The following is a 22899-nucleotide window of genomic DNA, read 5'->3' as shown; positions in this document are numbered from 1 at the left end:
GCGGACGTTAAAAATAAAAACTCGCACATGCACTAAAAATCCTGAAAATGTGCACTATAAATAAAATAAATGCACTTAAGAAACAAATTACACACTTCATAATTATTTGTTTATAAATTTTACTATGTACAGTTTCCAGAGTTCATTACTACCCACTAACGCCTGAAATCCACTGTTTTAATTTGATTCGACCACACTTCTCCGTAATCATGTTTACAAAATTCTTTAGACAGTACAATTTCTGGAACTACAGTATATTATGTTCACTTCAGTTCCATCAACACCTATATTAATGGGACCCGGTGGCTCAGTGGTAGAGGCCTACCTTTGGTGCGTGGGATCCCTGGTTTAGTTCCCGGCCAAGTAAGTTTGTGGTGGACAACTTCGTATCCGTGGATTTTCTCGGAGTACTCTCCTTCCTTCCACATTAACATTCCACCGATTCGTCATTCACTTGCCTTAGTCATACGTTTCCTTAGCTTAAAAGGGATAATCAATGTACGTTAAACTGAAAGATTTCATTTCAACACCAATATTCCATCAATATACATAGGGGCAGTGGCGGATCCAGGATATGATCAAGGGAGGGGCTAAACCATAGTTTGCCGCTTTATCCAGTGTAAAGAAAGTAGGATTGAAGCCCATTTTATCCAGTGTATACCTGAGTGTCAAGGGGGGCTATAGCTCCTATGGTCGCCCTTAGATCCGCGCCTGCACAGGGGTAATGGAATTTTTGGCTCACCCTATAGTTCAGATCCTATATTGAATTACAGGTCATTTCACATACTTTGATGCTGAAAACGAAAGGGAAAAGGAGGGAACTCTGGAGGAACAATCAAATACGGACTATTCAATTCATACAAGGATTGAAAGCTTTACCATATTTCCTTGTTCATAAACTGTTTGTTCTACTTACCTGAGTAGTGTTGATAATGTTGATTGTCGAATGAGGCAGCACTGGTATACGGGAGCTAAAATGGACATTTCGTCGTGGAAAGGCTTTCCAAATCCTCGGCCATGGTCAAGATGAAGAAGGAAAGTATCGTTGCCAAAAGCTCGAAACGTTTCGTAATGGTGTCTGTCCATGTTCCCCATCAGAAAGTCAAACACTGACATATCCATTATGTCTAGCAGCCTGCGACCTTGGTCATATGGTGGAATGTCTCGAACCAAGGAGCAATAATCGTCATCTACGTGGTATAAAAAGAAAATCATTATATTCAAACCCACTCCAAACAAAAACAAAAAAAATCTCACCACGTTAATTTCTGCAAAACGCACTATTTTTTGTTATCAAAAACAACTTTGAAAACATCGTTTTAAATACAATGGCCTTCGATAACTCGAATTGAAGGGAATAGACAAAAATTCGAGTTATCGAATTTTTTGAGTAATCAAGATCCGAGGTATCAAGATGACCACAACAAAAATTCGAGATACTGAGGTTCCATGTTCCTCATTAAAACCTCTATAACACGAAGTTTTATTCGTTCAACTCCTAGAACTCGAAGTTCTGAAAATTTCTTAAATTAAACAAGATAATTAGTACCAAAAAATACTGCATATGTATATTTTTCGAGGGAGGCTTTCATGTCTAGACAGTACACATTAGTAACTATGACAGGCAGTGGCGTATTTAGGGAGGCTTCCAGGCTTAAGCCTCCCCTGAAATCTTACTTACTATAGTAAAGTAAATGAAATATATTCCAGAATTTTCACATTTCCAGATAACCCTCCCCCCGAAAGTTAGCTAAGCCCCCCGAAACAAAATCATAAATACACCACTGATGACAGGACTAGCAACAATGATAATTACCTAAAAGCACAGAGCTATATAGTTTCGAGTTATCGAAGTCACATCCAAAGAAATTCGAATTATAGAAGTAAACTTCAATTTGTAGAAGTTCACAGATACGAAAGTTCGAGTTTTAAAACACGATTATAAATCTCTTAAAATTCGACTTACCGAGGTTGTAATTTTTAAACATTCGACTTACAGAGGTTATTTTAACATTGAATGTTATGGAGACTTCAAGTTATCGAGGTCCAACTGTACTATAAAACTTGTATACGCTATCTTGCTTGCTAAGTTCATCGTGTTTCATTGATTATATAGGTAATGATATATTCTTACTGCATTATTAAGATGCCATTTTAAAAGTAATAATTATATAGGTACTAAAGTACTTTTTGGTAGTATGTCTAAAATTATTGTAATATAAAAGTGTATCACAATTAAATTGTTTTCAGTGGAGCCCATAAGGTTACAAATGTTTACCAGACCACACAGAAATACAGAACAATAGCAAAAGTCATTTATAAGTGAAAGTTCTGTCATCTCTAGTTCGTCATGTACAATTGTAATTTTATGACACATACAGTTACAAAAATTGATTCTATTTTAGTATTGCACGACTAGTATCTTTTATAAAACAAGTCATACTGTTCTTGACTATCGTAGTTTCTAAATTACATTAAATAAAATAAAAAGACAAAAAGTATACAATGTTAAGATTTTTAGAAACTTTTCTGGAGAATGTTGAAGACGATTGCAATTGTATGTAAAATCACAAATTAAATTACTTCTCTTATTTTAATTAAATGATTTTATTTATACAAGAGTTATCAAAATAAACTTAATTCCATTCTAACGATGGGTATTTATCCTTATTTCTATCACACTGGCTTAAAAAATACATATTTCAACCAAAAACTCTGAGGAAATTACATAAACATTGGAGCAAGTAAACTAAATCAAAGTATCTGCATATTTATGAATTGATTCCAGTGTAATTTGTAATATTTGGTTAGTATAGGGTCTAATCTTTAATCCTGTAATTATTATATTAAATCCATAAGGATTAATGTTACATTTAAGTAGATTATAGAAACGTAGGACATTTTCTTACCAAATACTATTAGGCTACAGGAGATAACGTTACATTAAAAGTAGAGCACCATCTTGAACTAGTGTTGCCAGCACAAGCGTATATAATTACAGAAAATGGAATAGCTGTAGAAAAAATATCCGTGGCCTTAATAGAAGCAAAAAAAAAAAAAGTTAAAACTGCAATATTATGCGTGAGTCGTAATATAATCTCATTCTAGTTATCCTCCAGAAAAGTTATACAGAAACGTAAGATTCTACATGTTTGAGATTAATACATCCCGGCAGGAAAATTGCTTCAATTAAACTTTACCAACTTTGTTAACTCGGCAACGTTCTTAAAGCCGCAAGTATTTCCGTCTCTGCCTCGCTTATCAAGAAACTTACGGACGGTAAGATTGTAATTACATTGCTTGCTTCTTCAAGATGGCGCTCAACGTTGTACGTACATTTCCTCTTGCGTCCCTTAAAAAAAGCGCTCCCAACTCTATTGTAAATTACATCATAAGTAAAAGACATTTTTATTTTTTCATAACCGATCTACGTAGGATGTGTATGCTTGTTAATGTTTCTGTGGATATGTATAGCGGTATAAGATGGCAGGGGAGGAAAGGAGGCAATAGGAATTGCAATACAATTTCTAATTTCCGGCTTTTCCACCTGCCTTATACGAAAAAGACTTCTGTAATCTTAACCTCTTACACACAGCTATTTTAGCTTTGTAATTAGGATCATGCAATTTTCAGAAGCCGGAGATGAACTTTTAAAAGCGAAGGAGCTTCTAATAAAACTTTGTAACGAGCTTTTTAGTTTTAGTTTTCTTTTTTATTCATAAACGGAAAATTTTCCATCTTTTTAATAACTTTTTTATTCAATACCGAGCGGAGAAATCAAAATACGATTAAAAACTTTTCAGGAAACAAGACGACATATAAAACTAAACTTCAACATATTTCTTTTTTCAATTTAATACTTTGATTCATTAGTTTGAAACGATACGATGATCTGATACGTACAGCAAAACAAGTTACTCAAACTTGAGATTTTTAAAACAGTTTACCTTTTGTAGTTCAACGGTCTGCTCACGCAAGTACGGTAATGGATTTGAGTTTAGTATCTCTTTCAGCAGCGAGGGTTGTATAAGATGTGGACCTACAACTTAACGTGGTATCCCAACCATACGAGCTCCAGCCAGGAATCGAACTCAGATCTCCGATGACAAAGGTCATGGAAGTACATTTGCTTATGTGTTTATCTAGCATCGAGTTATGAAGGTGGGGGAGTACTCTCTACATATGGTTCGAAATATGCTTGGACTTAAAGAATCTCAACCATTGCACTGCGTAATTTCCGGGCAACGCCAGGAGCACCCGAATTCGACCTGAATTGTACGGGTCTATGGACCAACTAATTAAATATAGGTCTTAAATACTAAATTATCTATCTAGAGGTTAGTCAAATGAAAACGCTCAAGATGTGCTGCTGGAAATGCATCAAAGCAAGTCAATTAGAAGCGTTTTAGATATGTTGCTGGAAAGGTACCAGAAGGAAGTCAAGTGGAAACGCTCAAGATGTGCTGCTGGAAATGCATCAAAGCAAGTCAATTAGAAGGGTTTCAGATATGTTGCTGGAAAGGTACCAGAAGGAAGTCAAGTGGAAACGCTCAAGATATGCTGCTGGAAATGCAACGAAGCAAGTCAATTAGAAGTGTTTCAGATATGTTGCTGGAAAGGTACCAGAAGGAAGTCAAGTGGAAACGCCCAAGATGTGCTGCTAGAAATGCATCAAAGCAAGTCAATTAGAAGCGTTTTAGATATGTTGCTGGAAAGGTACCAGAAGGAAGTCAAGTGGAAACGCTCAAGATGTGCTGCTGGAAATGCATCAAAGCAAGTCAATTAGAAGCGTTTCAGATATGTTGCTGGAAAGGCATCAGAAGGAAGATGCTCAAGATGTGCTGCTGGAAATAAGACCGCAAATGAATTGGAAGGGTTCAAGATGTGCTACTGGAAACGAATCAGAAGGAAGTCAGTTGGAAGCGTTCACGATGTGCTGCTAGAAACTCATTATTTGAGTACCATGAACGAAAAGAAAATAATTTAGGAGGCAAGACCCCCCCCCAAAAAAAACATGACTGGACATTAAATTCACCCTTCAAAGTGGAGGAAATTGGAGGAAGAACCGGACTTGGAAATCCAATAAAGGAGTATCTGAACAAATTTAAATTAAAATAAATAAATAAATAAGATGAGTACAGCAACAGATAAAGCAGTTACTAGTTTTGGCAGAAAATGCAATCTTTCCACATTAACCTTACCTCCTTAATTGACCATAGAACGAATATATTTTATCAACAGGTGAGCCACATTCAGCAGCAGACCCTACAGAAAAGAGACACATCGTATCTTCTTGTTCATTATTTTCGCAGCCTATAATAACACTGCCTGCAGAGTCTGTCAATAGATGATGAAACTTGAATACTACAGCATATTAAGCTATTCTACATTGACTAGTTTTCTTAAAAATATGATCTTTTATACAAACATTAAGTTGTAAGTATACTAATAAGTAAAAGCGAAAATGTAGACGCATCACATACCTAGTTCCCACTGCGCTTTACGCCGCTTATGGTAAGATCTTCGCCAAGGATGCCTCCAAACTTTCCGGGGAGCCAGTTCTTTAGGAGGCAAAAACGCAGCAAATGAACCTTCTAGTAAATCTGGGTTTCCACATATAGCATGTGCGGTGTCACAATAATATCCACATTTGCCGTGGAAGCATAAATTATTTGCTGGTGACACAAAGAACGTCTTGAGCAAATCACCTTCTGCCAAAGCGTATAGCTCTGTAGTCATATTGAGAACACGGCCCGTCACAGGCATCGCTCGACGAAATCCCATTATCCTGTAAACAAACATCAATATTTATACATCCATGTAGTTATTTCCTACATAAAACATACATTCTGGATTCTGACACGTTATTTCTGTGCATATATCAAGAAATAATATAGTGAAACATTTCATAAGACACATTGATGGTTACATTTTAAAACGAAAAACATATGAGGGTTATTTTTTAGGTAGGGTCCGTTTTGCAATAACAACTAAACAAGTAGATATTGTGCACAAAAATATCTGAAGTTATATTCTATTCTGTATTCTCGCGCATCATTTTCTTTGCCGTTTTAAACATTTATAGCAACGAACGAGATTTGGATACCCTTATCACAGAACTATCTACCGCCTGTGATGATAGCCAGTTACTCGTATTTACGATTGTTTACACTTTCTTCAACAAATGTATAAACTCTTGCCACTTAGAAGGAAGATCTTCAGAGAATGGAAAAAATGTGATAGTCGTTAGGCGCGAAATCTGAACTGTATGACGAATGATCGAATTCTTCCCAGCCAAAAGATTTGATACGAGCGTGATTCGTCAATGTATGCTTTCTCAGTCTTTCTTGAACAATCTGACTCATTTTCGCACTTTTCATTGCCACTCACTGCATTGTCACCATACACGCGATATGTCTGGCGATAAATATTCGCAGATCTAATTTTTCTTGCTGTTAGGAGCCGGATGACGAACTGTATTTCACAGTCGGCGAGCCATTTGATTTTCCTTGAGCATGTTAACTTTACATTACAAATGGTGTAAATCTGAAACAGAGATTTGAAGGTGAAAGCAAAGTAGTCAGAGGGCTATATGGATACCATGCTATTCAGAGGTGCTGTAGTTCTTGGTGAGCTAGTATAAAAGTGGATTGTCTTTTATGTGATATTAAAGATAGGTTTACTTCACCCAGCACTTTCTGGTATATTTAGATTGTACCTTACTTTCTGCAATTTGGATCGAAGATTATACACTATTATACTTTCCTATACTGTAGTCCTACACAACTGGCTTTCTACACAGCCTTATTGGGGGGGGGGGGTAAATGTAATCTCAGCAGTTTTCCCAACTTGTAAATTTCATTGAAATGCTGAATGTTATCTATTTTAACAGTTTTCTGGACCTGTAACTTTAGTAATATAATATTCTGGAACTTGTTTTAGGCAGACTTTTTAATACATCAGTGAATTTTGAGTCTTTATATATATAGGCTATGATGTAGTTAGTTTTGGTACTAGTTGTATAAATATTTACAATTAAAATTTGACGGTATTCTTGTTCTAAAACTTTGCACTTTTTCTTTTTACAAAAAGTTTGCACCTAAAATTGCTAGCTTTAGTAATTAAATAATGGATATCAGGTAGTACTTTAGTTCAAAACTCATCAGGTGTTAATAATGAATTTCAAGTTAAGAAAAAATGTAAGTTTTTAAAAAAATATATTCTTCTTTAATTAGTCCTCCATCCCTCTATGTGTTACTTGTGAAGCATCTTATACTCTAGATCAGGCCTGTCCATGAATTGGCTCCCGGAGCCGAAGCGCGAGCGAGCACGAGCGAAGAAAAGAGCAGGTGAACACAGATGGTGGTAGCTTCGCTCCTTCCACTGCATCCGATAAGTGTTGCCAACCACACATGATGGCAAAAAACCTACGGCCAAGGCTGGTCAGAAATTCGCACGATGTTGAAGCATTGAGCAGACGCAAGCGTGAAATGTGCAAGTGTGCTCTCCCCCTCCCCCTCCCCATTTCGAAAGCAGTGACGCGAAAACACTGCAGGAAATAAAATTGGTACGTTTTTTGGTTGAGGAAGACGCATGATAGAGGTTACAGTTAGCGTTGAAGTAACTAACAAATGAACAAGAAAGAAAGAAAGAAAGAAACTAATATTAAACATGTCAGCTTACAGACGTAAAAACGACTGCAAAAATCGGAAACGAATTGTTTCAGACCTTTTTAGCTTGCTTACACAATTTCTGACGTTGTATTACATTATCACTCGGTCTGTAAGTTGTCACTCGCTTCACGTTTGCTCAGTTGTAAACGCCTTTCGTTCCTAGATTGATAGCAGAACGACGGGAGATTGAAAATAATAATAATAATAATAATAATAATAATAATAATAATAATAATAATAATATCAATAATAATGCGTATTATTATTATTAGTAGTAGTAGTAGTAGTAGTAGTAGTAGTAGTAGTAGTAGTAGTAGTAGTAGTAGTATTCGGACCAAAGAGGGATGAAAATGGGGATTGGAGGAAATTCATAATGAGGAATTGCATAGTTTATACCGCTCACCTAACATTGTTAGGGTCATTAGGTGTAGAAGGCTCAGGTGGGCAGGCCATGTAGCCAGAATGGAAGAAATTAGAAACGCTTTCATAATTTTAACTGAAAACCCAATTGGAAGAAGACCACTAGGAAGACCTAGGCGTAGATGGAAAGACAATATTAAGATGGATCTTGCAGAAATAAGAGTACAGAGTAGAAACTGGATCCAGTTGGCTAAGGACAGAAGTTAGTGGAAATATTTTGTAAACGCGGCATTGAACCTTCGGGTTCCATAGGGCATATAGTTAGTTAGTTAGTTAGTTATTATTATCTAAAAGAAATGTTCAAATGTTGTTAAGAGACAATTACACAGAAGAACTAAGTTCCGACCAAACACTAATTTGCCGGAAGGAAATTCCAGTGCAGTCCAGCCCACTTTAAGCGTTATCCGTGCAACCCACGTTTCATGTTCAAGATATTGGGAATAATTTTTCGTATCATTCAGTTGGAACGTTCGGCAAGCAACCAGCCAGGCACAATATGTTTTTCATTATTAAAAAGACACTCCTTGTTAAAAAAAAAAAAAAAACACTAATGGTAGTCACTAATGGTCACTCTTAAAAATGGAAAATCTCTTTGGCTCTCTTAATATTTTGTTTGATTCTTTGCGATCAAAGTAACTTTAAAAGTGGAGTAAGAAATATTATTCTTCCTATTGATGGTGTAATAGTGGCTTCTAATCTCCACAACCAACCCCTTGCTAAGGCTATTCGTACACACATACATTCATAAGCTAATTTTCTAGAGATAATACTTAGATAATTACAAACAAGTGCTACAGTATTTTTTTTTTTTGTATCAACAGATTCTCTCTTTTCCCAAAAAGCGAAACAACATAATATAACAAACCCACACTCGGATTAAGAACTTGATTATATATATATATATATATATATATATATATATCTTGAAAACCGGTTTTCCATTGGACAAACTAGCAAATTTTTATAAATGTAAGCGTTGGTTTGATTCCACCACATCCTTCTTTAACAAAAGGAAAGAAAAAAGAAGAAAAGGAACGTACATAGTTTATCATTTGATTGCTGTTACAAGTTTGTGTTGTCTATAGTTAACGGTTACCACATTGTAAAAAACACTTTACACTAAATGGCAATCAGTTACCATACATACTTTTTTTTTTTTTATTTGGTGGGCTAGTGATTATCGCCAAGGTTGACAACACTTCCGCTCCTCGAAGGACGAAACCCGAAGATTCACGAAGCACGAACAATGGTATTTCCACGTAGAATGCTCGTGAGCGCTCACGAGGAGAATTTCCACTATCTGCTCGCCGTGGCCAGGGCTGCTCTAGATTTTACATTACAGTACAAGACAAAATGCTTTTGTAGTTAGATCTATTCTATTCCAAAGCGTATGTTTGACGTTAATTTTGATGACATATGTAACTCTAGTGAAGAGTGATACAAGCATCTAGGTTTGGGATTGACAGCTTGTCATAATGACAAAAGAAACAGTAATATCACGTGTAAATGAAGTAAAACGTTGTTCCAGACAGGAATCGATAAACTTCTTTTTTTTTTTACTCGTCGAATACAAAAAAAAAAATACATGTAAATAAAAAATGCTCATACCAGAGTGAAAGTCAGATATGAACATGATGATTGATGAAATATCTGGTATTTATTGCATTGTTTTTGTTATTCGGAATATTTTAGCTTATTATATCCCTATATACAGCATGCAAGATCGCCAATAAATGGGGAAGAAAATCACTCAAATTAGCAGGCCGTGCCCTACAAAAGGAGAGTAGAAATCTTATACTTATGTGTGTATTTATATAGGTAAAGGAGCATTTGTGTGTTTATCTGATATACAAATCCTTACCGTTACTTTGGCATTCTTCTAAGTAATTGTACCAAAGAGACAAAAATCTGGAAGAGACCATCTTCTTCTTGTTCATCTCAATTTCAGGTTGCTGGGCAACATGGAATTTTTAAAACTTTTCTCTCTCTTGAGAGAGCTGTTTTGTACTTTGATACGGTCTCTTCTTCGTAACTGCATCTAGATATCCTATCGTTGGTCTTCCTCTTCCTGGTTTTCCTTCTGCCTTTCCCTCTATAGCACGGTGATTCAATCGGAATGCCGAATAAAATGGCCAAGCATGCTGTTTCTTCTTTTGCCTACTATCTTCATGATCTGTCGTCCTTCATCAGCTTCCTTTAGTATGTCTTCATTTCTTTTCCTTTCGGTCCATAATATGTGCAACATCCTTCGCCAACACCACATTTTAAATGCTTCCAGCTTGGATATTTCAGCTTTTCTCAGTGTCCACGTCCCTGATCCGTAAAGCGCCAGGCTCCATACCAGAGTCTTAATAAATCATTTACGAACGCCCAATGACACATTTCTTGACGTTAGCAGTCCTCTTTTCGTATTTGAATGCTTGTTTAGCCTGCGCTATTCTGGAAATTACGTCTTTACCAATTCTTCCGTCCGAGGATATTAGACTTCCTAAATAGGAGGACGTCTTAACGTCTTCGATTTTATCTCCATCTAGCCATACGTTACCCTTTCCTGTCCTGTTCTTGTGCACTTTATCACTTTGGTTTTCTTCTTATTTATCTTTATTTTGACTGTTTTTTTCCAGTTGGTCGTTCAAGTTTGAAAGTGCTTCCTGCAAGTCTTTTTCGTTCTCCGCTATCAGTACTAAGTCATCAGCGAACCTTATTGTGCTGAAAATCTGTTCATTTACTTTTACGTCTTTCTCGTTTTTATCAAAGAATTCTTTCATAACCTTTTCTATATAGACGTTGAACAGGAGAGGTGAAAGTTCAAATCCTTGCCTTACTCCTTTACTTATTCTTGCTCCCTTCTGATCTCTTCCTATAACAGCTGTCTGGTTCATATGGCATTTAGAATTTTTTGATGTGCATCCTAAGAGGGAAAGAGGGGGTTGAAAGGGGAAGAAGTGGTTTAAAATTTAAGCCAAAGTTAGAACATCTCACAGACTCCTCATGTTCGGAATGTGAAACTTGTTAGGTAAACTCATTTTATTTTAAAATAAGTTGACATACACATGCGACTTACAATTAAAAAAAATACTGTTGGAGTAAAGATACCCTTAGAGAGGGTGAGAAGGAGTGACTTGTAAAAAAAACCAAAGATTGATATTAGTGTCGAATCTCCACAGCTTTCGTGATCGCTGAGGTGAATAGTGACACTTCCGATACCGCTGAGGTGAATAGCAACACACCCGATGCCGTCTAAGTCGAAGTTCAGCCCCCATTGGCATCGAAGATGAGAAGGGATGTAAAATAAAATGTCCAAAATGATCGAGATTAGTGTCGAATCCGTAGTTTTACGGGGCAGCCAAGCTGATTGGTGACATCTCGATAACATTTAAGGCCAAGTTCAGTCAAAAACGTGCATGTCAACTGCCCTGGAAATTGAGTAGGGCAACGCCGAAGGTGTTGCTTGTCGATAATTGTTCTTCTCATTTCTTTATTTCAATATTGTGCGTAAACCTCATTCTTCCCGTAAGAAGGCGGGCACTTCTGCTGGTATATATATATATATATATATATATATATATATATATATATATATATATATAATCCTTCTAGATAAAGCTGTACAGAAGGGGAAGGATGTGGGTCTGTGATGGACATGATCGTATCTGTGTGTGTGTGTGTGTTTTTTTTAAGTTCTCTCGTTTCTTCTCACATGAAGTTCTCTCGTACTTGAGAGCAAACCTTCTAATCATTCTCTATCAATGATTATTCGATTCTTTTAACCTAAATGGCTTAATCGTTAGAAGCTAAAGATTTCATTTTCCTCTTTCTCCCAGATCGCAAGCCATGTCCTATGATTTCATTTAGTTAAGAAAAAACATAATTTGATGTTATTGATTTTAGTTTGCTTTGACGCCAGACGTCAGCTTTGCTTAACTGCATAATAAGATAGTAATATCGTGATGTAATATATTGGTTTCCCTCTTCGAACCACATTAAAAGTTTCAAGGGCTCCTTTCATATTTCTAAAGAAAACTGTAATATGAACTACAAATAAATTTAGTGGAATAGTAAAAGGAAAAGCAACAGAATAAATAAATAGCCTACTGTATATAGAAATAACGTGTTAATAAGACTTAGCGTATTCTTCTAACTTAAAATACACTAAACACGATCTGTAATGTTCTATCATTACATTTTAGATATATTTCTATCATCAGAATCACGAGTATTTTATATTATTAGACCAGGAACATTGGAAGTCTAACTAATACATCAATTCAAATTAGAAAGAAATGGCGCGCAGATTGAGAATAAGCCGCCATATTATGGCTACACATATAGTTTTTCTTTATTTTGAAAATTTGGCTACCAGTGCTTTGAAAGTTCATGACCTATTCGCGCCTATACATTTCTCAAACTTTTAATTGCGCACATTGAAAAGTTGTCGACATACATATTATAAACATAGTGAATCTCCATGTTATTATACTACGTCTACAAATATAAAACTTTCTGCACCAAAGAGCTCTTAATGTTTTTATAAAAATCCGTATCCCACGTGGTTTACGTGGTTTTTAGCATGCACTATACATATTACCAAATTGGTCGCCACACTCTATTGTACTGTACAACTATTCTTTTCTTATCTTAATGCTATAAGAATCGTATCACAGAGTTTTTACTGTTCTACTATATTTCCATAAGGGGACGGCATTCGTGGTCACTGTTGTGGATGTGGTTTGGAATTGAAGAAAGCTATAACAAACAAAGATAGACAAATGGTTAAGCTGCGGAAAGAACATTATGGACAAAAGTAGTGCTCTAATTTTTTTTCTTCTGACCTAGGCAACAGTTCTCAAAACTAGGCACCATAATAATACAAATATAATTTCACACATAAACATACATATTTTGGATTTAAATTACCTAGGCGAAAGAATCGTATTTCCAGTTGCCACGGGCATCTAGCGTTTCGGGATTTTTCGAGCCTCATCAAGAGGAATATTAGCAGATAACTCGTTACACATTCCACGAATTTATTATGTAGTACATGTGCTATTACTTTGAAACTTCCACTTATTCTTTTCAACAACCTCACACGAAGTAGTGTTCTGAACATATGGGCATACTTATAATTTATCTCTTTATCAGCTCTGAGTAATGTTTGTATATCGTTTGTATATTAATTTCATTAATAGTCTATATCTCTTAACCTACAGGATATATTCATGGGATATAAAACTAGAAATTTCATTTAATTCATTCAGTAATCAGCCAATTGGAATTATTTAGTTATCATTCCTGTGTTAGAGTGTTACAATATCTGTTTATTTGTTGGTTTAAATGTGAGTTAACTCAAGTGTTCAAAACACTTTAGTTGATCTGTAAATGTTCACATGAACTAACATAAACAATGTACCAGTATGTTCCATTGGTTAAAGGAAACAACGGGAAAATATTATGGTGAAATAATATTGTTAATGTGTAAAGTAGTTCGATAATAGTACTGGAGAATTCTCAGAAAGCTCATGAATATGATTATCGTCTTGAATTCAGTAGAAAATTTAAACTATTTTTACTTGGGAAAATGTTTTTGCATGGTAAATTTCCTAGAGGCTGAACGCACAACTGTCGAATCCACGACGAATTTGCATACCAGAAATTAGCACTCTACTATCAACTCACAATGTTTTTATATCGTTGATTTTTTTTTTCTTAAGAATGAATAAGATTTGTTTCGTAAGATGAATTGGTGACCCAAACATGAGGACACTAAATGAGTAAATTAACTTAGGCTGCAAACAATGTCCTTTTACGTAAAGATACTAAATAAAATTGCTATCACAACTGGCTTCATGTATTTATACGTGTAGCGTACATTACAGCTTTTAAAAGAACTGGAAAAGTCGGATGAGTATGTTTGTTCATAGACACTAATTGTGTTGTTTTGCTAAAGCAGTTAACACTAGTTGCATATTTAAGTAGTTTAGTAAATTCAATGCACTGACTTTATTACCGAGTAATATACCAGAAACATATGCTAGATACTTTGTTGTATAATCTTGCAAATTAGTACACTGTAACCTTGTCCTTAGATATTAGAATATATTCAATTAATTGATTATAATTAAATAAACAAATAATCTACTTTACTAAGAAATCTTATGTTCTGTTGCTTTTTCATTCTTCGTTTTACTAGCAGCGTCGTAAAGGTTTAAAAACCATGAATCGTATCTTTTCTAAGTCGTTTCTCACTAAATGACTTAGACAGTTAAGATTGAACCAACAGATGACATACAAACATGGCGGTCACTGTTTTAAACGCACTAGTAAAAACCGAAATTCAATTGCAAATTTTGACTAGTTAGAATCAATGCATAAGCGAAAGGAAATGTTTCCGGTAATCAGCTTCCTCTGAATTATATTATAGCGGAATTTAAAAAAAAAAAAATTAATGGAAATGTCCATTCACTGAAATAGAAACAACTCAAGTTTTAGTGGGTTTGTGTAGAATGTAGCCAAAATATTATCAAGTGGAAAACTGCTTTTCTTTTGGTATATTCTATATTCTACAGACATATTAATTATGTAATTGAAGTAGCATAACTATGATATACAGTAACTTGCATTAGGTGTTACAGGTCGAATTTAAACCACACGAGAAAATTTAATGAAATTCCCAGAAGAGGCGCATAAAATAATCAAAGGAGACTTTTAGAAAGAAGAAACTATTGCAACTCACCTGTCCAAATGGAAAGCTGCTATCTCTGCTGTATGCCTCTCGAAATCGGTGAAATAAAAATGGTTCGGTAGCGTTTGTTGTTCTCGTGGGAATCTGTAATTAGCAAAGAAAGGAAAAAATGTTAGTGAATAGTAGAAGGGTGAATTCATTTATAGACATACAATTTAAAGAAATAAATATGAAAGACGAAACCAATCAAGGAACAACAGGCGCTGAATATTTGAGTGATCTGAGGATCAAGCATCCATACTAGAAAATTTTAAAGGGTGCTCTGCAACATTGAATTTTTGTGTTTGAATTAATTTCGAAATTACACCTTTATGCTGTAAAAAACTGCATGTTATCAAGGTTCTATTTCAGATAGAGATGCCTGTGCATTTAATAATTATTATTAATATCTATTTTATCCTTTTTAGGTGTGTGGCACATGAGGATCGAGTGATATGACACATAACAATAATAACAATCCATATCCACGAGTAAGTGCAATTTTGTAGAATTATTTCTTTAAATAACTTGGAGTTTGATGCTCTTATTACTTATTGTTTTTAATATATAACTGTGTTTGTATAAAAGTATTCACTTTCCACTCAAATTATTCTAAAATGTTTTAGAGATTTAATTGTAATTATTATTGTATTAATATTTTTTGTCTCTTTCCTTTGCTATTATTGCTAAACACATTTGCAAACGAAAAACAAAATAACGCCTGTAGTGGAGCCTACGTTTCCCTTCAGAATCTACCTCCATTTACTCCGGTCTACAGCATCTGCTTTCCAATTCTGTATTCCAGCTTCTTTCATATTGCGGTTATGCTATGTGTTATTTAATATTAACATATAATGGGATATATGTCGAAGAATTTGAAGCTTAAAATATATAAAACGATAACCATGCATGTTGTTCTGTATGGTTGCGAAACATGGTCGCTTACTTTGAGGGAAGAACATAGACTGAAAGTATTTGAGAACAAGAGCCTGAGAAAAATATCCGGACCCAAGAGGAACGAGAATAGGGAATGGTGGAAACTTCATAACGAGGAACTACATAATTTATACTGTTTACCCAACATTGTTAGGGTAGAAAGAATGGAAGAAAGTAGAAACGCTTTCAAAGTCTTGACTGGAAGACGCATCGAAAAACGACCATTAGGAAGACCTAGGCGCAGATGGAAGGACAATATTAAGATGGATCTTGCAGAGATAGGAATACAAAGTAGAAACTGGATCCAATTGGCTAAGGATAGAAGTCAGTGGAGAGCTTTTGTGAACGCGGCATTGAACCTCCGGGTTCCATAGGCCATAGAGTTAGTTAGTTAGTTAGTTATAATGGGATATATGTAAGAGGTATTGGAATCACAGCAATAATTAACTTTTTTTTTAGAAATTTAAATATTGATAATTTTTACACTAATATTTATGAACAGTTTGTTTATGATGAAATAAAAGAAAAAGTTTTGGGGGAATGATTTTAATGTGTGTAATTTTACGTTTATTTGTATTTGTTGTAACTTTCTAAGTACTGAATTATGACTAGGTATTGACAAATGTGAAAAGAAGAATATATTTTAGACTTATGATGTTAGTTTTATAGAAATTTAGTAGATAATACACTTTTGTGTTTTTTTAATGTTGAGATTTGCTTTACAGTTTGATTTGGAGTTATTTTTGTTAGTTTAGTGTCGCAATTATTATTGATTATTGAAACTTAATTTGTTTTTGTTTTAAATCTATTGCTACGTGTACTTAAGAATATATTTTTTAAATCATATTTCTTAATGCATGTATCTTTACAATGATTTGTGTAAGGTAGATGACTTTAGTACTTGGAAATAAATTTAAAGACAGAATTACATAGTAGTTTTTTTTTATAGATAAAAAATATAAGTTAATTATAATTGAGTTTTGAAATATTTAAAGTTTTTATTATTATTTTTTGTAAGTTCTTTAAACCGTAATGAATTAAAAGTACAATTGAATCAGTAGTTTTGGAAAGGTCATGAGTCACATGAGTCAGAAAATGAAGATTTTGCTTTAATCCAACTTTGTAACACCAACTGCTCACAACATGTTGTTCATTTCGTACAATGACAAGATAATTCCACTTCCTCCAAACAGAGGTCGATCGTTTCATACCTATCAGAATTTTCAAAAATTAAGCAGTTTTGTTTTTCGACGTCCTCATAACTTTATTTTTCTGACCCATGACCTTTTCAAACTACTACTACTGATTTAATTATAAACAATGTTTAGTAATTGAATTAAACAAAGTTTATAATTAGAGACCGGGATAAAAGAATAACGTTTTAAAGTTAATATGGGAGATTCTAGTTTCAATTTAAGCCAATTTTATTTTGCCTATTTTGTCTATTTCGCCCCTTACTGTCTAAATAATTGCTTTAATGACTAATGTTAATTATTTTATGCATTTTCTTTCAAAATAAGACTTTATTGGGAAATATATAATTTATATAATAAATAATATATATGATAAATAATATACATAAATAATATATGTATAAATAATATATAATATAAAATATATACATGGAATGCATGTCAAACTTCGTTTTTCTATTTACAATAAAAGAAGATATTAACAAACAGGTATGTTTCTACAGGTATATTTCTATTCTTTGAACATTATCTATGACTTTGATTTATTTTTTAATTGTATTGAATATTTATCTTCATTTTCGAGTTACATTATAGTGCCTATTTTACTGCCTATTTTTAAAATTTGAATTGCCTATTTTCCAGGTTTTTAATGTCTAAAAATCCGGTCTCTATTTATAACAATATACCGTAATACCATGTCCCAGCACTTTTAGTTAGTTTTCTCTCCTTCTTGAACCTTCTATGTCCTTGTTTGCTGCTCTCGCTTCTTACATTTTGACAATATACTCTACTTACTGTAAACGGCTGTAAGTTTATGTATATGACTGCGTCTTTGTAGCTATTGTACAGCTCGTTATTTGATTCGATATGTGTTTTGATCTATTTTCACCGGTCCGTATATTTTCCTTAGTATCTTCTTTTCAAAGCTTCCCAACAGTTGTATTTCTTCTGTCTGCCTAGTCCGTTTAGATCCGAAGTAAGGTTTTGTAGATTTTCGTTTTGATGTTTTTGAAGATAAGGTCCGGATCTTAGAAAGGGAAATTGTGCAAAGTAGAAGCAACTTCTTCCACCCATGTTACAAGGTTTTTCATCTGCACATTACTTTGTTAAAATTTAGCTTCCCTTTTCAGCACAGGATCTGTATGAGACGTGGACATACAATTTACAGTGGAGTCAAACCCACTGTAAAGCGTTCAACGTTCTTTCCCACCGAGGATTGAACCTGGGACCTCGTGTACCAAAAGCGTGCGCTGTCGCCATAATACTAATGGAGAGGGCAACAGTTATGATATAAGGGATACGATAGCTCAGTGAAAGAGCGCTCATCTCTAGTCCAACGGATCCCTAATTTGATCCCCGGCCAAGCTATTTTGTGGTGGACAACATTGCATACGTCGGGCTTCTCCCATTTTCTTCCATATTATCATTCTACCAATTCTATCATGATGATTCACTTTCATTAATCATCTGTCTCCATCAGCCGAAAAGCTACTATCGTGAGTCGCAAAATCAGAAATTTCATTTCATTTTCGTTTAATTGCACTCACAAAGATGATCATAACGTACATAGTATTCGCTTCATTATACGCGCGGTTATCGCATGTTCACATGTTTGTGTGCTTTTGAGGAATTACGCGTGATTCGAATTCATCGACTTTCTTCTACCTAGGGTGACACGCAGCACAAAACTCGGGAACTACAAATGACTTCTATTTAAAATTATGTGGATTTAGCATGCAAATTGTTGAACATTGTATTGTACTGTATAACTCGACGACTCAGTTAATTGTAGTGTACTAGTTCACAAAACCAATGATACATCAAAGCTACTCCCATTGGACTTGTAGCTAGTATGGAACTTGACAGAGAGAGATATTCGCTGTAGAAAAGGTAATTAGCTACTGCTCCCCTGCTCACTATATAATTTTTCTTTGTGTTCGTACAAAAACACGAGATCTGTTAACGTAATATGTAGAAATGTAAGTATGCGTTCAAAGTACGTTCATTCTTTTGTAACCCAGAATTACGCATATAAAATGTTAAATCGTAAAATGCAGCGATACACTGTAATTTATATTGATATATTTCTCTTAATCATATCAATATTCTTATATATATATATATATATATATATATATATATATATATATATATATATATATATATATATATATATATATATATATATATTGTTTAACGTTGCATCCAATATGCTTCCGAGCCTAAAGGAGATGGTAATAATGATAAAGAACGAAATGGCGACATGAAGAAAGTGAGTGGAAACGAAAAAACTCGAGAAAAACCCTACACGGGCCACCACAAAGCTCACTTGAGCGAGATGGGATCGAACCAGGACCCTACGCACACCAGTGATGAGCGCTCTGCCACCGAACTACATAGTTCTTTAACATAGTTCTGTTGAATGTAATATTTCACAATAGTGTTTAACTGGAAGAAATGTTCAAAAATGAGGCACACAATACTAATCACTAGATCTTATAGAGCTGCACTGAACAAAATGATATACATGATTGTTAAAAAAAAAATGCGTAGTTGTCCAGAAAAATAAGAAAAATGAATTTACTTTTAAACTTGAATACTGATGCTGTACGAAAAAGCACGCCAGTTGTTAAGGGGTGGAACCGATACTGAAATATAGGGTGGCCCAAAAGTAGGTATACAGTTCTGTACTGATCGCCTCATGGCATTTTTATATCATTTACTTATTATCCACACAGGTATTAACTTAGTTTCTTCATTATTCTTAATGTCTTTTCACTTATACCTGAAGCTTTCAACAGACCGGCGTAAATTAAATGCGTTATCTTAATAAATTAAAATGTCATACTTGATCGATGCTGATCTGTATACCTACTTTTGGGTCAGGGTCACTCTGAATATTCATATTAGGCTCTTTATTATGAGACTAGCAAGACGACAATACATACAGATAACAATTTTTAGTACATCTCCGAAAGAACATATAAATTTAAGTAGATTTATTAACCTGGATATGCAAATAGAACTGTAAACACATAATAACTTTGCTGAAGTAGGAAGCCGTAAATCCCATCATGTGTTGCTGTGCAACTGCGTAAAGACGATATCCATTGTTCACTGAAAAAGTTCGATAAAGGCGCTGAAAGATGGTTAAAGACGATAAATTTAAATTAAACAAATCCACCATGAAATTACCTGGCTATAAACTTACGTTGTCAGAAGTCTGCAAGCACCACCGTTTCTCATCCCTTGTACACTACAGTACATAGCACCCAGCCGTCAAATAGAATACAAAAATAATTCTTAAAAAAAAAAAAAAAAGCCAGAGAGAAATCCATCTGGCAAAATTCGGTAATAGAATTTAAGTACTTCTTATTTATAGTTTTAACGTATTAAAATCTATGTTTGTGAGACGAAGTGGTGATACGCTTACACGCTGTAACATAAACGAGAGCAGTTTTGTGTGCTTAATGCTGCACTAAACGAATTTTACGCTTCAAGAGCAGAAAGTGCAGATGTGTGTGCGTATATGTGTACATGGAACATTTGCAGCTGAATCTGTTACGAAATAACTGTATTTAGTTTGCATTTAACAGCTCAAGAAAAAGAAAGAAAATAACGCCATTACTCGTCAACATGTCTTTCCTGTGTGATTGTTCTGGTTCTTTTTCGCGAGAAAGAGTTGATCCCGAGCCCACAAAACACGTTCGCATCTGTTCCTTTAGCTCCATTAGGCTGTAAAACAATTTTACCACTATGAACAGCAGCAGCACACGCTTAAAAAAAGTTTTTTTTTTTTTTTTAACGGACACTTGTGCAAAAGTACAGAAATAGAATAGGGAGTAAATTTGGGGGACGAAAAATTACTATCGAATGAGAGACTAAAAAGGAAATGAAGAAGAAAGAAAAAGAACAATGTAAAGAAGAAGAAAAAAGAAGATCGCTGTGCACAGATGTCAAATGTTTTTCGTCTGTCTGTATTTTGTGCGCAATTGTACCTTTTTATTCTTTTCTTTTATTTTCCATAGCAGTAAATTCCGTCTTTTTAAACGTTTGAAATCGTTAAATTTTTCTCGTTGTTGAGTTCTTAAAAAAAAAAAATTAAAAAATGTGAAGTGTTATTAACTCAGTCTTCTTTGATGGACTTCCTAAACGTGAATAAACTGATTTTACAAAAGTAAACGGCTTTATTATTAAAAAAAAAAAACTAAATATTAGCTATATAATTCTATAATAATAATGTTCTTTATGGGTAATAAGGACAACACAACAAAGGAAATCTGACTGTGATTTTTTTTTTCAAATGAACGATCTGAAACACATGAAAAGTGAAAGAAAGGATAATAGTAGAGCGGCTGTTAAGTTAAAATGTGTTAACGTTCTTACATTTTATTAACAAGGTTATTTACCCTCTTTATACGTCTCTATAACTTCAAAACTAATTGATAAAAAAAAAAAAAAATAGCTGAAACTTCTTACAAACCAAATATCAAATTCACATACACTCTTTTATTCTTGAACTCGTATAAAAATAGAATTTATTTTTACTATATTTCTTAATTTCAATTTTTTTGAACTTTGGAAAGCTCAGGTGTATAGTAACGAATTCGTTCGCTAAGTAGCAGCACGCACACATGAACACGCCCGAGATTATATGTTTGCGGGCAGTGATGCCAATTTAGCCTATTTTCGGCTAAATCTAGGCTATTTGGAGAGGCGTTTAGCCATATAAATCTAGGAAATGCTTATAGCCTTAAATATAGCTTATTTTATGAAACTCTTTTGGCAGTTTTGGCTTTTGTATTAGCCGTTAAATTAATTCTAAAAATAGTTTTTCTTTGAAAATAAAGTGTAATTTTTAAAAATTGGCCTATTTGCTATTATATATTATCATATTAATTGATTTTGTAGACAGAGGGCGTTTTATTACGCAAGAAACACTTGTTTTTCATTGTTCTTTTCTCTCCCCGCCCACAGATTTATGAGATTGTTTTTGTTTATTAAAGTAAACAAATAGGCCTGAAAACCCCCAATGCAATCATGATTATTCATGTGCTGAAAATTGGGACAATGGCAGTGTATACAAACACAACCAATTCAAAATCCAATGACACTGCATCCAGTTCCAGCGCCACGGCTAGCTGCGCCTGCGACGTCATCGATGATGACTTATTTCAAGTCAACTGATAATATGGCTGTTGACTTTTACAAATCAGATGAGTTGCTGATGGATTTTATTGCAATTTAAAGTCATGTAAGTTGCTTGTTAGTCTTCAGCGAATAAAATCCAACAATCAAATTTTACTATAACTCAGTTATAATCCTAGACACACACAAAAAAAGGGATTTAAAATCTATAATGTGGGTTATATAGGTTGGCAGTTCAAAATTATAACAATTTTTTGCGTAAAAATGTTTATTTCTGAAGGTCATATAGCGTATTTTCTTCAGAGGTTGTTGGCAACACTGTTTGCGGGTATTTTGAAAGTGTGAACATGAAATAAAAGCAAGGATAGGAATGACGAAAGAAGCCTTTAGGAGGAAGAAAATGCTATTTTGTAAGACCTTGAATAAAGACCTGAGAAAAGGCTTATAAACTGTTTCGCGTAGAGTATTGTACTGTATGAGTCAGAAATATGGACATTACGCAAAAATGATGAAAAATGACTGGAAGCTTTCGAAATGTGGATATGGAGAAGAACGCAGAAAATTAGCTGGGTCGAGCGGAAAGCAAATGAGAGAGTGTTAGAAACGATGCGGGGGAAGAACAATTTTAAATATTATTACGAAGAGGAAGAGAAACTGGTTAGGACATTGGCTAAGAAGGAATTGTAACATGAGGGACGTACTAGAGGATATGGTGGCAGGAGAAAGAGGGGAGGTGAAGGAGACTACAATTAATAGACGATTTCAAAATAGAAAAATCGTACGTAAAGACGAAGAAGTTAGCGGAAGA

The 22899-nt window shown here is 34.4% G+C and overlaps 1 protein-coding gene across 1 annotated transcript in view; it reads right to left on the bottom strand.

Moving 5' to 3' along the window:
• Nucleotides 1-22899, bottom strand: part of LOC145664704 (extracellular serine/threonine protein CG31145) — a 581685-nt gene that overhangs the window by 11284 nt on the left and 547502 nt on the right. The window contains exons 4-6 of the mRNA XM_081731569.1: nt 14827-14919; nt 5484-5788; nt 917-1190 (exon numbers count right to left, since the gene is read on the bottom strand). Of these exons, the coding sequence (XP_081587695.1) occupies nt 917-1190; nt 5484-5788; nt 14827-14919 (672 nt within the window). The remainder of the gene's footprint in view (nt 1-916; nt 1191-5483; nt 5789-14826; nt 14920-22899) is intronic.

Source organism: Thermobia domestica, chromosome 11 (assembly GCF_964235325.1).
Source record: "Thermobia domestica chromosome 11, izTheDome1.hap1.1, whole genome shotgun sequence".
NCBI lineage: Eukaryota > Metazoa > Arthropoda > Insecta > Zygentoma > Lepismatidae > Thermobia > Thermobia domestica.
The sequence above is the reverse complement of the archived record's forward strand: the minus strand, read 5'-3'. Positions and strand labels throughout refer to the sequence as shown.